This window comes from Oncorhynchus masou, chromosome 18 (assembly GCF_036934945.1).
Source record: "Oncorhynchus masou masou isolate Uvic2021 chromosome 18, UVic_Omas_1.1, whole genome shotgun sequence".
Classification (NCBI taxonomy): Eukaryota; Metazoa; Chordata; class Actinopteri; order Salmoniformes; family Salmonidae; genus Oncorhynchus; species Oncorhynchus masou.
In genome coordinates this window covers 35,641,877-35,655,906 of record NC_088229.1, presented here as the reverse complement: position 1 = coordinate 35,655,906, position 14,030 = coordinate 35,641,877, and the positions used below count along the sequence as shown (strand labels likewise).

Below are 14,030 nucleotides of genomic sequence, written 5' to 3'. Positions count from 1 at the left end.
TCTCAAGCTTAATGACAAGTTTGGAGGGTACTATGGTGTTAAATGCTGAGCTGTAGTCAATGAACAGCATTCTTATAATGCTATTCCTCTTGTCCAGATGGGTTAGGGCAGTGTGCGGTGTGATTGCGTCGTCAGTGGACTTATTGGGGCGGTAAGTAAATTGGAGTGGGTCTATGGTATCAGGTAGGGTGAAGGTGATATGATCCTTGACTAGTCTCTCAAAGCACTTCATGATGATGGACGTGCGTGCTATGGGGCGATAGTCATATAGCTCAGTTACCTTAGCTTTCTAAGTTGGCTGCGGTGAAGGAGAGTTGGCAGGTTTCTGGTAGCGGGCCGTGTCGTTGGCACTGTATTGTCCTCAAAGCAAGCAAAGAAGTTGTTTTTGTTTGTCTGGGAGCAGGACATCGTGGTCCACGACGGGGCTGGTTTTCTGTTTGTAGTCCGTGATTGACTCTAGACCCTGCCACATAGCTCTCGTGTCTGAGCCGTTGAATTGCAACTCTACTTTGTCTCTATACTCTAGACGCTTAGCTTGTTTGATTGCCTTGCGGAGGGAATAGCTACACTGTTTGTATTCGGTCAGGTTTCCGGTCGACTTGCCTTGATTAAAAGCAGTGGTTCGCACTTTCAGTTTTGCACGAATGCTGCCATCAATCCACGGTTTCTGGTTGGGGAAGGTTTTAATAGTTGCTGTGTGTACAACATCACCGATGCACTTGCTAATAAACTCGCTCACCGAATCAGAGTATTCTGATCCATCAATCAATTCATCAAGTCCACGTGATCGAAGCAATCTTGAAAGGTGGAATCAGATTGGTCGGACCAGCATTGAACAGACCTGAGCACGGGCATTTCCTGTTTTAGTTTCTGTCTATAGGCTAGGAGCAACAAAATTGAGTAGTGGTCAGATTTTTCGAAAGGAGGGCGGAGCAGGGCGTTGTATGCATCGCGGAAGTTTGCGTAACAATGGTCCAGGATGTTTTCTGCCCGGGTAGCGCATTCGATATGCTGATAAAATTTAGAGTCTTGTTTTCAGATTAGCCTTGTTAAAATCCCCAGCTACAATGAATGCAGCCTCAGGATATGTGGTTTCCAGTTTACATAGAGTCCAATGAAGTTCATTCAGGGCCATTGATGTGTCTGCTGGGGGGGGGGGTATATACGGATTTTATTATAATCGAAGAGAATTCTCTTGGAAGATAATGCGGTCGACATTTGATTGTAAGGAATTCTAGGTCAGGTGAGCAAAAGGACTTGAGTTCCTGTATGTTGTTATGATCACAACACGTCTCGTTAATCATAAGGCATACCCCCGCCCTTCTTCTTACCAGAGAGATGTTTGTTTCTGTTGGCGCGATGCGTGAAGAAACCAGGTGGCTGTACCGACTCCAATAGCCTGTCTCGAGTGAGCCACATTTCCGTGAAACAAAGAACGTTACAATCTCTGATGTCTCTCTGGAAGGCAACCCTTGCTCGGATTTCTTCTACCTTGTTGTCAAGAGACTGGACGTTGGCGAGTATTAAACTCGAAAGCAGTGCGCGATGTGTCCGTCTACGGAACCTGACCAGAAGACCGCTTCTTCTGCCCCTCCTGCGGCGCCGTAATTTTGGGTTGCCGGCTGGGATCCGATCCATTTTCCTGGGTGGTGGCCCAAACAGAGGATCTGCTTCGGGAAAGTCGTATTCCTAGTCGTAATGTTGGTAAGTTGACGTTGCTCTTATATCCAATAGTTCCTCCCGGCTGTATGTAATAAAACTTTAGATTTCCTGAGGTAACAATGTAAGAAATAATACATTAAAAACTAAATACTGCATAGTTTCCTGAGAACGCGAAGCGAGGCGGCCATCTCTGTCGGCGCCGGATGTTATATATAGACCTTACAGTGAAATGCTTACTTACAAGCTATTAACCAACAATGCAGTTCAAGAAATAGTTAAGAAAATATTTACTAATTAAACTAATTCAAACACAAAATAATAACAAGGCTATATGAAGGGGTACCAGCACCAAGTCAACGTGCAGGGGTACAGGTTAGTTGTGGTAAATTTGTACATGTAGGTAGGGCTAAAGTGACTACATGGACAAATTACCACGACTAACCTGTACCCCAGCCGCAGAAAGCGTTAAGTACACCTCAAATAGTACTTAATAGGTATTTAACGCAGATCTGCACAAGACAGAGAACTGATGAGAAGCAAAAGCCTAAGGAGACATATTGTTAAGCAACTAAAACGTTCACTTAAACCATGCTTGGTGCCACTGCATGTGCGGTGTAGATACTCACTCAGCCGTCGCCTCTTCAGACTGGGCACGTGGGAGTCCAGTACTTTGGCCTTCTGGGCGAAGCCTCCCTCGATGGATCTGTCGGAGGAGTGGCAGGGTCCGGCGCTGACACACTGGGCATCTGCAGAGTGTACCGCCCCACTACAACTCCCCTTTGCAGGCTTCTTCTCTGGAGGAGGCCTCTGGGACATTGGAACAGTCAAAGAGGTCAAGATTAAGGTCAGAATTCTCACATCTGCAGTGAAACAACAAAACCAAATGGAGGAAAATAACAGTTTCATCCCTAGTTGTGCAACTCTGAATCACCCATTGACACTACCCACAGTGTAACCGAGGGAGATTCCTCAGAACAGAGAGTCAAAGGCTACATGTAGGCTTCAGTTCTGAAGAAAAATCTTGGTTATAGTTCTGAGGAAAGACGTACATTTCCGGCCAAATGTATTGGCACCCTTGCACATTTTAAACACACACACACACACACACACACACACACACACACACACACTTATGTGGATTCTCAACATTGCAGAAACATTTTTGTTTTTGAAACTAAGTTTACAATTTTAATTTAGAAAAACAAGATTCAAGAAACATGGGGGAGGTTTGATAATGCTGTGGGGTTGCTTTGCCGCCAGCACCGGAGGCCTTTAACATGTGCAAGGCATCATGAAATCAGGAGATTATCAAGGTGTTTGAGTCCACTATTCACCCAGTCTCCAAAAACAGGGCATCCCTTGAAGGTGGTGGGTCTTGCAGCAGGACAAGCAAACATCAAAAAGCACACAGGAATGGTTCAAGAAGAAGAATAAACACTGAGAGGCCTCCCGGGTGGCGCCAGACTCTGGGTTCGCGCCCAGGCTCTGTCGTAACCGGCCGCGACCTTGAGGTCCGTGGGGCGACGTACAATTGGCCTAGCGTCGTCCGGGTTAGGCCGGTAGGGATATCCTTGTCTCATCGTGCACCAGCGACTGTGGAGGGCCGGGCGCAGTACACGCTAACCAAGGTGTTTCCTCCGACATATTGGTGCGGCTGGCTGGGTTGGATGCGCGCTGTGTTAAGAAGCAGTGCGGCTTGGTTGGGTTGTGGACGGAGGACGCATGACTTTCAACCTTCGTCCCTCCCGAGCCCGTACGGGAGTTGTAGCGATGAGACAAGATAGTAGCTGGACTGTTCTGGAGTGGCCAGCGTTTATTCCAGATCTGAATCCCATGGTGAGCTCTGAAAACAGAAGTTTGTCAAATGCACCCCTCAAAAAGGTGCAGCAGGCTGATGGCTACGAAAAGCATTTGAGTTCTGCAACTGTAAAAGCCTTGGTTTCATGCATGTTAACATTAGAGGCCTCCTCTAATGTTTGTTTTATTCACTCTGCCAACCCGGATGTTCGAGCCATGTCTGAATCCTGGCTTAGGAAGACCACCAAAAACTCGAAAATTTCCATCCCTAACTATAACATTTTCGAACAAGATAGAACTGCCAAAGGGGGCGGAGTTGCAATCGACTGCAGGGATAACCTGCAGAGTTCTGTCTTACTATCCAGGTCTGTGCCCAAACAATTTGAGCGTCTACTTTTAAAAATCCACCTCTCCAGAAACAAGTCTCTTACCACTGCCGCTTGAAATAGAACATTATCTGCCCCCAGATGTGCCCTGGACACCATATGCGAATTGATTACCCTCCATCTATTTTCAGAGCTCGTGCTGCTAGGTGACCAAAACGGGGACATGCTTAACACCCCGGCCAGCCTACAATCTAAACTTGATACTCTCAATCTCTCACAAATTACAAATGAACCCACCAGGTACAACCCCAAATCCGTAAACACAGGCACCATCATAGATATCATCCTAACCAACCTGCCCTCTAAATACACCTCTGCTGTCTTCAACCAGGATCTCAGCGATCACTGCCTCATTGCCTAGGTCTGCCTTCAAGCGACCACCCCTCATCACTGTCAAACACTCCCTAAAACCCTTCAGCGAGCAGGCCTTTCTAATCGACCTGGCCCGGGTATCCTGGAAGGACATTGACCTCATTCCATCAGTAGAGGACGCCTGGTTGTTCTTAAAAAGTGCTTTCCTCACCATCTTAAATAAGCATTCCCCATTCAATAAAATGTAGAACCAGGAACAGATATAGCCCTTGGATCACTCCAGACCTGACTGCCCTTAACCAACACAAAAACATCCTGTGGCGTTCTGCATTAGCATTGAATAGCACCCGCGATATGCAATTTTTCAGGGAAGTTAGGACCAATATACACAGGCATCCTGTAACACTAACTCCAAAAAGTTCTGGGACACAGTAAAGTCCATGGCTTTAAACTAGGAAACACTGTCACCACCGATAACTCTGTGATAATTGAGCATTTCAATACGCTTTTTTCTACGTCTGGCTGTGCTTTCTACTTGGCTACCCCGACCCCGGTCAACAGCCCTGCACCCCTCACTGCAACTTGCCCAAGCCTCCCCCATTTCTCCTTCACCCAAATCCAGATAGCTGATATTCTGAAAGAGCTGCAAAATCTGGACCCTCTCTTCCTAAACCTATATGCAGAAATTGTTGCAACCCCCATTACTAGCTTGTTCAACCTCTCTTTCATATTGTCAGATCCCCAAAGATTGGAAAGCTGGCGTGGTCATCCCCCTCTTCAAAAGGGGAGACACTCTAGACCCAAACTGCTACAGACCTATATCTATCTTACCCTGCCTTTCTAAAGGTCTTCGAAAGCCAAGCTAAACAGATCACCGACCATTTAGAATCCCACCGTACCTTTTCCATTATGCAATCTGGTTTCCAAGCTGGTCACGGGTGCACCCCTCAGCCATGCTCAAGGTCCTAAACGATATCATAACCGCCATCGAATAGAGACAATACTGTGCAGCTGTAATTCATCGACCTGGCCAAGGCTTTCGGTATTTTTATCGGCAGACTCAACAGCCTTGGTTTCTCAAATGAATGCCTAGCCTGGTTAATCAACTACTTCTCTGCCAGAGTTCAGTGTGTCAAATCCTGTTGTCTGGACCTCTGGCAGTCTCTATTGGGGTGCCAACAGGGTTCAATCCTCAGGTCGACTCCTTCTCTGTGCACATCAATAATGTCGCGCTCGCTGCTGGTGATTCTCTGATCCACCTCCACACAGACGACACCATTCTGTATACTTCTGGCCCTTCTTTGTTTCCGGTTCCGGGTTGGAGCGAGCGGTCACATCTACACTTCGGTCCGCAGGTAGTATAACTTTTCATTACATTTCATTATAGTACAACGGTTTGATTTGTCTAATCTTAGCAATTTCTTCTTAGCTAGCTACATAGCCGTCTTTGTATCAAAGATAATTGCGTAATTATCGTATTTCGTCGTCCTAACGTAGTCTACACTGCTTTCTGCCCAGCAGCTAGCTAACGTCCACTAGCACAGCAGCTAGCTAACGTCCACTAGCACTGTAGAAACTATTACACTCAACGACTCGATTAGTGTAGTGTTAGCTAGCTACATAGTTGTCTTTGCTGTCTTCGTATCCAAGGTAATTGTGTAGTTTAGAGTGTGTAGACTTAGAGTGATTATCTTAATTTACCGAGGTTAGCTAGCCAGCTATTTGTCGTCCTTAACGTAGGAGTCACTGCTAGCTAGCTAGCCAACAGCTAGCCAACGTCTTCCGAATTGAACTTCAACAACCCGGTCAACATTCCGCCTCGCTCCACAGGTAGTATCACATTTTCATTTCACTTCATTACAGTACAACGGTTTGATTTGTTTGATCGTAGCTAGCTAGCTACATAGCCGTCTTTGTATCTAAGACAATTGTGTAGTCTGGAGCGATTTTCTAGGTTAGCTAGCCAGCTATTGTCGTTCTTTTAACGTAACGTTACGTAATCAACACTGCTAGCTAGCCCCCGAATAGCAGCACTGTAGAAACTATTACACTCGACGGAACGACTTGATTAGTGTAGTGTCAACAACGTAGCCACTGCCAGCTAGCCTACTCCAGCAGTACTGTATCATTTCATTCATTTTAGTCAATAAGATTCTTGCTACGTAAGCTTAACGTTCTGAACATTCGATAAGTGTAGTCCACTTGTCATTCCAATCTCCTTTGCATTAGCGTAGCCTCTTCTGTAGCCTGTCAACTATGTGTCTATCTATCCCTGTTCTCTCCTCTCTGCACAGACCATACAAACGCTCCACACCGCGTGGCCGCGGCCACCCTAATCTGGTGGTCCCAGCGCGCACGACCCACGTGGAGTTCCAGGTCTCCGGTAGCCTCTGGAACTGCCGATCTGCGGCCAACAAGGCAGAGTTCATCTCAGCCTATGCCTCCCTCCAGTCCCTCGACTTCTTGGCACTGACGGAAACATGGATCACCACAGACAACACTGCTACTCCTACTGCTCTCTCTTCGTCCGCCCACGTGTTCTCGCACACCCCGAGAGCTTCTGGTCAGCGGGGTGGTGGCACCGGGATCCTCATCTCTCCCAAGTGGTCATTCTCTCTTTCTCCCCTTACCCATCTGTCTATCGCCTCCTTTGAATTCCATGCTGTCACAGTTACCAGCCCTTTCAAGCTTAACATCCTTATCATTTATCGCCCTCCAGGTTCCCTCGGAGAGTTCATCAATGAGCTTGATGCCTTGATAAGCTCCTTTCCTGAGGACGGCTCACCTCTCACAGTCCTGGGCGACTTTAACCTCCCCACGTCTACCTTTGACTCATTCCTCTCTGCCTCCTTCTTTCCACTCCTCTCCTCTTTTGACCTCACCCTCTCACCTTCCCCCCTACTCACAAGGCAGGCAATACGCTCGACCTCATCTTTACTAGATGCTGTTCTTCCACTAACCTCATTGCAACTCCCCTCCAAGTCTCCGACCACTACCTTGTATCCTTTTCCCTCTCGCTCTCATCCAACACTTCCCACACTGCCCCTACTCGGATGGTATCGCGCCGTCCCAACCTTCGCTCTCTCTCCCCCGCTACTCTCTCCTCTTCCATCCTATCATCTCTTCCCTCTGCTCATACCTTCTCCAACCTATCTCCTGATTCTGCCTCCTCAACCCTCCTCTCTTCCCTTTCTGCATCCTTTGACTCTCTATGTCCCCTATCCTCCAGGCCGGCTCGGTCCTCCCCTCCCGCTCCGTGGCTCGACGACTCATTGCGAGCTCACAGAACAGTGCTCCGGGCAGCCGAGCGGAAATGGAGGAAAACTCGCCTCCCTGCGGACCTGGCATCCTTTCACTCCCTCCTCTCTACATTTTCCTCCTCTGTCTCTGCTGCTAAAGCCACTTTCTTCCACTCTAAATTCCAAGCATCTGCCTCTAACCCTAGGAAGCTCTTTGCCACCTTCTCCTCCCTCCTGAATCCTCCTCCCCCTCCCCCCCCCCTCCTCCCTCTCTGCAGATGACTTCGTCAACCATTTTGAAAAGAAGGTCGACGACATCCGATCCTCGTTTGCTAAGTCAAACGACACCGCTGGTTCTGCTCACACTGCCCTACCCTGTGCTCTGACCTCTTTCTCCCCTCTCTCTCCAGATGAAATCTCGCTTCTTGTGACGGCCGGCCGCCCAACAACCTGCCCGCTTGACCCGATCCCCTCCTCTCTTCTCCAGACCATTTCCGGAGACCTTCTCCCTTACCTCACCTCGCTCATCAACTCATCCCTGACCGCTGGCTACGTCCCTTCCGTCTTCAAGAGAGAGAGAGTTGCACCCCTTCTGAAAAAACCTACACTCGATCCCTCCGATGTCAACAACTACAGACCAGTATCCCTTCTTTCTTTTCTCTCCAAAACTCTTGAACGTGCCGTCCTTGGCCAGCTCTCCCGCTATCTCTCTCAGAATGACCTTCTTGATCCAAATCAGTCAGGTTTCAAGACAAGTCATTCAACTGAGACTGCTCTTCTCTGTATCACGGAGGCGCTCCGCACTGCTAAAGCTAACTCTCTCTCCTCTGCTCTCATCCTTCTAGACCTATCGGCTGCCTTCGATACTGTGAACCATCAGATCCTCCTCTCCACCCTCTCCGAGTTGGGCATCTCCGGTGCGGCCCACGCTTGGATTGCGTCCTACTTGACAGGTCGCTCCTACCAGGTGGCGTGGCGAGAATCTGTCTCCTCGCCACGCGCTCTCACCACTGGTGTCCCCCAGGGCTCTGTTCTAGGCCCTCTCCTATTCTCGCTATACACCAAGTCACTTGGCTCTGTCATAACCTCACATGGTCTCTCCTATCATTGCTATGCAGACGACACACAATTAATCTTCTCCTTTCCCCCTTCTGATGACCAGGTGGCGAATCGCATCTCTGCATGTCTGGCAGACATATCAGTGTGGATGACGGATCACCACCTCAAGCTGAACCTCGGCAAGACGGAGCTGCTCTTCCTCCCGGGGAAGGACTGCCCGTTCCATGATCTCGCCATCACGGTTGACAACTCCATTGTTTCCTCCTCCCAGAGCGCTAAGAACCTTGGCGTGATCCTGGACAACACCCTGTCGTTCTCAACTAACATCAAGGCGGTGGCCCGTTCCTGTAGGTTCATGCTCTACAACATCCGCAGAGTACGCCCCTGCCTCACACAGGAAGCTGCGCAGGTCCTAATCCAGGCACTTGTCATCTCCCGTCTGGATTACTGCAACTCGCTGTTGGCTGGGCTCCCTGCCTGTGCCATTAAACCCCTACAACTCATCCAGAACGCCGCAGCCCGTCTGGTGTTCAACCTTCCCAAGTTCTCTCACGTCACCCCGCTCCTCCGCTCTCTCCACTGGCTTCCAGTTGAAGCTCGCATCCGCTACAAGACCATGGTGCTTGCCTACGGAGCTGTGAGGGGAACGGCACCGCAGTACCTCCAGGCTCTGATCAGGCCCTACACCCAAACAAGGGCACTGCGTTCATCCACCTCTGGCCTGCTCGCCTCCCTACCACTGAGGAAGTACAGTTCCCGCTCAGCCCAGTCAAAACTGTTCGCTGCTCTGGCCCCCAATGGTGGAACAAACTCCCTCACGACGCCAGGACAGCGGAGTCAATCACCACCTTCCGGAGACACCTGAAACCCCACCTCTTCAAGGAATACCTAGGATAGGATAAAGCAATCCTTCTCACCCCCCCTTAAATGATTTAGATGCACTATTGTAAAGTGGCTGTTCCACTGATGTCAGAAGGTGAATTCACCAATTTGTAAGTCGCTCTGGATAAGAGCGTCTGCTAAATGACTTAAATGTAAATGTTCTTTGGACACTTAACTAAACTCCAGACGAGCTTCAATGCCATACAACTCTCCTTCCGTGGCCTCCAAGCTTCAATGCCATACAACTCCTTCCGTGGCCTCCAAGCAAAACTAAATGCATGCTCTTCAACCGACCGCTGCCCACACCTACCCACCCGTCCAGCATCACTACTCTGGACGGTTGGGACTTAGAATATGTGGACAACTAAAAATATCTAGGTGTCTGGTTAGACTGTAAACTCTCCTTCCAGACTCACACTAACCTGTCTAGGACTGGGAACCCCGTTCCGCTAGCGGAACCCCTCGCCAACAGCCAATGAAATTGCAGGGCGCCAAATACAAATCAACAGAAATGTCATAAATCTAATTTCTCAAACAGACAAGTATTTTACATCATCTTAAAAGATAAAATTCTCATTAATCCAGCCAGTGTCTGATTTGAAAAATGCTTTACAGCGAAAGCTCCAAACGATTATGTTAGGTCACCACCAAGCCACAGAAAAACCCAGCCTTTTTTCCAGCCAAAGAGAGGAGTCACAAAAAGCACAAATGAATGAATCACTAATCTTTGATGATCTTCATCAGATGACACTCATAGGACGTCATGTTACACAATACATGTATGTTTTGTTCAATAAAGTGAATATTTATTTCAAAAAATCTCATTTTACATTGGCGCGTTAAGTTCATTAGTTTTAAAACTAGTGCAGAGAGCCACATGAATTCACAGAAATATTCATTATAAATGTTGATGAAAATTCAAGTGTTATGCATAGAACTTCAGAAACAGTTCTCCTTAATGTTAATGGGACCGCTGTGTCAGATTTCAAAAACACTATGGAAAAAGCATAATCTGAGTACCGCACTCAGAGCTCAAACCAGCCAAAATAAATATCCGCCATGTTGCGCAGTCAACATTAGTCAAAAGTAGCATTGTAAATATTCACTTACCTTTGATGATCTTCATCAGAATGCACTCCCGGGAATCGCAGTTCCACAATAAATGTTTGTTTTGTCCATCATTTATGTCCAAATAGCTTCTTTTGTTAGGGCGTTTGGTTCAGTCGGACGAAAAGTTCAAAAAGTTATTTTACAGGTCGAAGAAACTTGTCAAACTAAGTATAGAATAAATCTTTAGGATGTTTTTATCATAAATGTTGAATAATGTTCCAACCGGACAATTCCATTGTCTGTAGAAAAGCAATGGAACGAGAGCTACCTCATGTGAAATGCGCGTGACTGAGAACGAGGCTGCTGCCAGACCCCTTAGTCAAACAGCTCTCATCCGCCCCCCCTTCACTGTAGAAGCCTGAAACAACGTTCTAAAGACGGTTGACATCTAGTGGAAGCCTTAGGAAGTGCATAATAACCCATATCCCACTGTGTATTCGATAGGGGCTGAGATCAAAAACTACTAAATAGCCCATCCAACTACCTCATCACCATATTGCTATTTATTTTGCTCCTTTGCACCCCAGTACCGCCACTTGCACACACATCTTTTGCACATCCATCACCCCAGTATTTAATTTGCCATACTGTAATAATTTTGCCACTATGGCCTATTTATTGCCTCACCCCCCTTATCCTACCTCATTTGCACATACTGTATATAGACTTTCTCTATTGTATTATTGACTGTGTTTGTTTATTCTATGTGTAACTCTGTGTTGTTGTTTGTGTCACACTGCTTTGCTTTATCTTGGCCAGGTCACAGTTGTAAATGAGAACTTGTTCTCAACTAGCCTACCTGATTAAATAAAAGGTGAAATACATGTTTGTTTTTTAAATGACCCAGGGCATTGATATAACATTACTCAGATGCACAAAAACAAAAACATTCAAAATAGGTGAACCTTTCCTTTAAGGGTTATTATTACAGTACATTCCAAATGTATAATTTAATGCTTCTCTCTCAAGCAGTCAGAAAGTCACTCAAGATGTACTCTTCTGCTTGACCCACTTACATGTTTCTGTGCAACTCTGAAGAACTGCGCCACGTCACGGACCGCATTTCCAAAGTTGTCGTAAGTGCGCACGTAGGGCCTTATCCATGAGGGTAGCTGGGCACGTGCGTCTGTGCTTTTGAACCTGGAGGAAATAGCCAAAACACTATAGAGTTCCATGATAGAAAAACACTCTGGTAACACTATAATGTTCAGTAATAAATTATTTAAGGCATTTACAAACAGTTTGTTCACCATTTATAACTCATTACTACCACATTGGAAAAGGTTGGTAAGCTACTGCTTATTCTTTATCATTGATATGATTTAAGCCACTTTTGACACCTTAAAAGACACCTGCTGGAATGTCTACCAATGTCCATCTTTTTGTGAGAAATTACACGGGTCACTCAAAACATTTATAAAGTATAGCCTAGATAGCCCTCACTTTATATTAGGAACCACAAAAACACTTTACTAATGATTAGTAAACAGTTTAAAAGGACCTATATTAAAACGTCTTATGAATTATTTATAAATAAAAGTTGCGAATAACTAGCTTGTAAACTAACATTTACAAATGGGAGAAATGGTGAGCAAACTTTAAATGCCTTATAATTGGTTTATTACTGACTGTTATTAGAAAGTGTTACCAAAACTGTGTAAGAATCGGTCTGACGATACTGACCCTTGGGCAAGAATTAAAATTGGTTAAGCTTCGCTAGTGTCCGTGAGTTACTTACTCAAAATTGGAACCTAACACTACCTTACCCATACATAGGTGAGATAGCTGATGTTCTCAACTTCCACATAATAGCTGGTGATTCCTAAAATCACGAAAGCATTAATATTTTATATTGATGGTGTAAAGTGATGACTTGCACATACTGTACAGTACCAGTCAAAAGTTTGGACACACCTACTCATTCAAGGGTTTAATTTAGTTATTACTATTTTCTACATTGTAGAATAATAGGGAAGACATCAAAACTATGAAATAACATGGAATCATGTAGTAACTGAAAAAGTTTTAAACAAATCAAAATATGTTATATTTGAGATTCTTTGAAGTAGCACCCTTTGCCTTGACAGCTTTGCACACTCCTGGCATTCTCTCAACCAGCTTCACCTGGAATGCTTTTGCAACGGTCTTGAAGGAGTTGCCACAGATGCTGAGCACTTGTTGGCTGCTTTTCCTTCACTCTTCATCTCAATTGGGTTGAGGTCAGGTGATTGTGGAGGCCAGGCCATCTGATGGAGCACTCCATCACTCTACTTGTTGGTCACATAGCCCTTACACAGCCTGGTGGTGTGTTGGGTCATTGTTCTGTTGAAAAACAAATGATCGTCCCACTAAGCCTACACCAGATAGGATGGCGAATCGCTGCAGGATTCTGTGGTAGCAATGCTGGTTAAGCGTGCCTTGAATTCAAAATAAATCACTGACAGTGTCAACAGCAAAGCACCATTACACCACCTCCTCCATGCTTCACGGTTTGAACCACAAATGCGGAGATCATCCGTTCACCTAAGCTTCATCTCACAAAGATTGACTGACCATGTCTTAAAGTAATGATGGACTGTTGTTTCTCTTTGAGTATATGAGCAGTTCTTGCCATAATATGGACTTAAACTTTTACCAAATAGGGCCATCTTCTGTATACCAACCCTACCTTGTCACAACACAACTGATTGACTCAAACGCATTAAGAAGGAAAGAAATTCAACAAATTAACAAGGCAGACCTGTTAATTGAACTGCATTCCAGTTGTGAAAAGCTGTCATCAATGAAAAGGGTTCTACTTCAAAGAATCTCAAATAAACAAATACATTTTATAACACTTTTTTGGTTACTACATGATTCCATGTGTTATTTCATAGTTTTTATATCTTCACTATTATTCTAAAATGTAGAAAACAGTAAAAAGGGAAAACCCTGGAATGAGTTGGTGTGTCCAAACGTTTGACTGGGACTGTAGGAGTTATCAGGCAAAGGATGATGACTAGAATCCTATAGGACAATCTAGTTGATGTCCCGGTCATGTGATGTTTACAATGTCAACCACTATTTCTAGAGGCACATCATGTTCCGTCACCAACACTGCCTGAAGAATATAGGCTGATCTGCTCCTACTTGAATATACAGTTGATGTCAGAAGTTAACATACACTTGGGTTGGAGTCATTAACACTTGTTTTTCAACCACTCCATAAATTTGTTGTTAACAAACTATAGTTTTGGCAAGTCGGTTTAGGACATCTACTTTGTGTATGACACAAATAATTTTTCCAACACTTGTTTACAGAAAGATTATTTCACTTATAATTCACTGTATCACAATTCCAGTGGGTCAGACGTTTACATACACTAAGTTGACTGTGTCTTTAAACAGCTTGGAAAATTTCAGAAAATGTCGTGGCTTTAGAAGCTTCTGATAGGCTAATTGACATTATTTGAGTCACAAGACCTTCACAAGTCTGGTTCATCCTTGGGAGCGATTTCCAAATGCCTGAAGGTACCACGTTGATCTGTACAAACAATAGTACGCAAGTATAAACACCATGGGACAACGCAGCAGTCATACCGCT

General features: G+C 45.6%; 1 protein-coding gene across 4 annotated transcripts in view; it reads right to left on the bottom strand.

The window, feature by feature from the left end:
• rtel1 (regulator of telomere elongation helicase 1) overlaps positions 1-14,030 on the bottom strand; it is a 56,430-nt gene that overhangs the window by 14,395 nt on the left and 28,005 nt on the right. For all 4 annotated transcript variants that reach the window (XR_010450133.1, XR_010450134.1, XR_010450135.1 and 1 more), the window contains exons 24-25: positions 11,464-11,587; positions 2,289-2,469 (exon numbers count right to left, since the gene is read on the bottom strand). Coding sequence is in view for 1 of the 4 variants with exons in the window: in XM_064923132.1 (XP_064779204.1) it covers positions 2,289-2,469; positions 11,464-11,587 (305 nt within the window). In the remaining 3 variants the exon portion in view is untranslated. The remainder of the gene's footprint in view (positions 1-2,288; positions 2,470-11,463; positions 11,588-14,030) is intronic.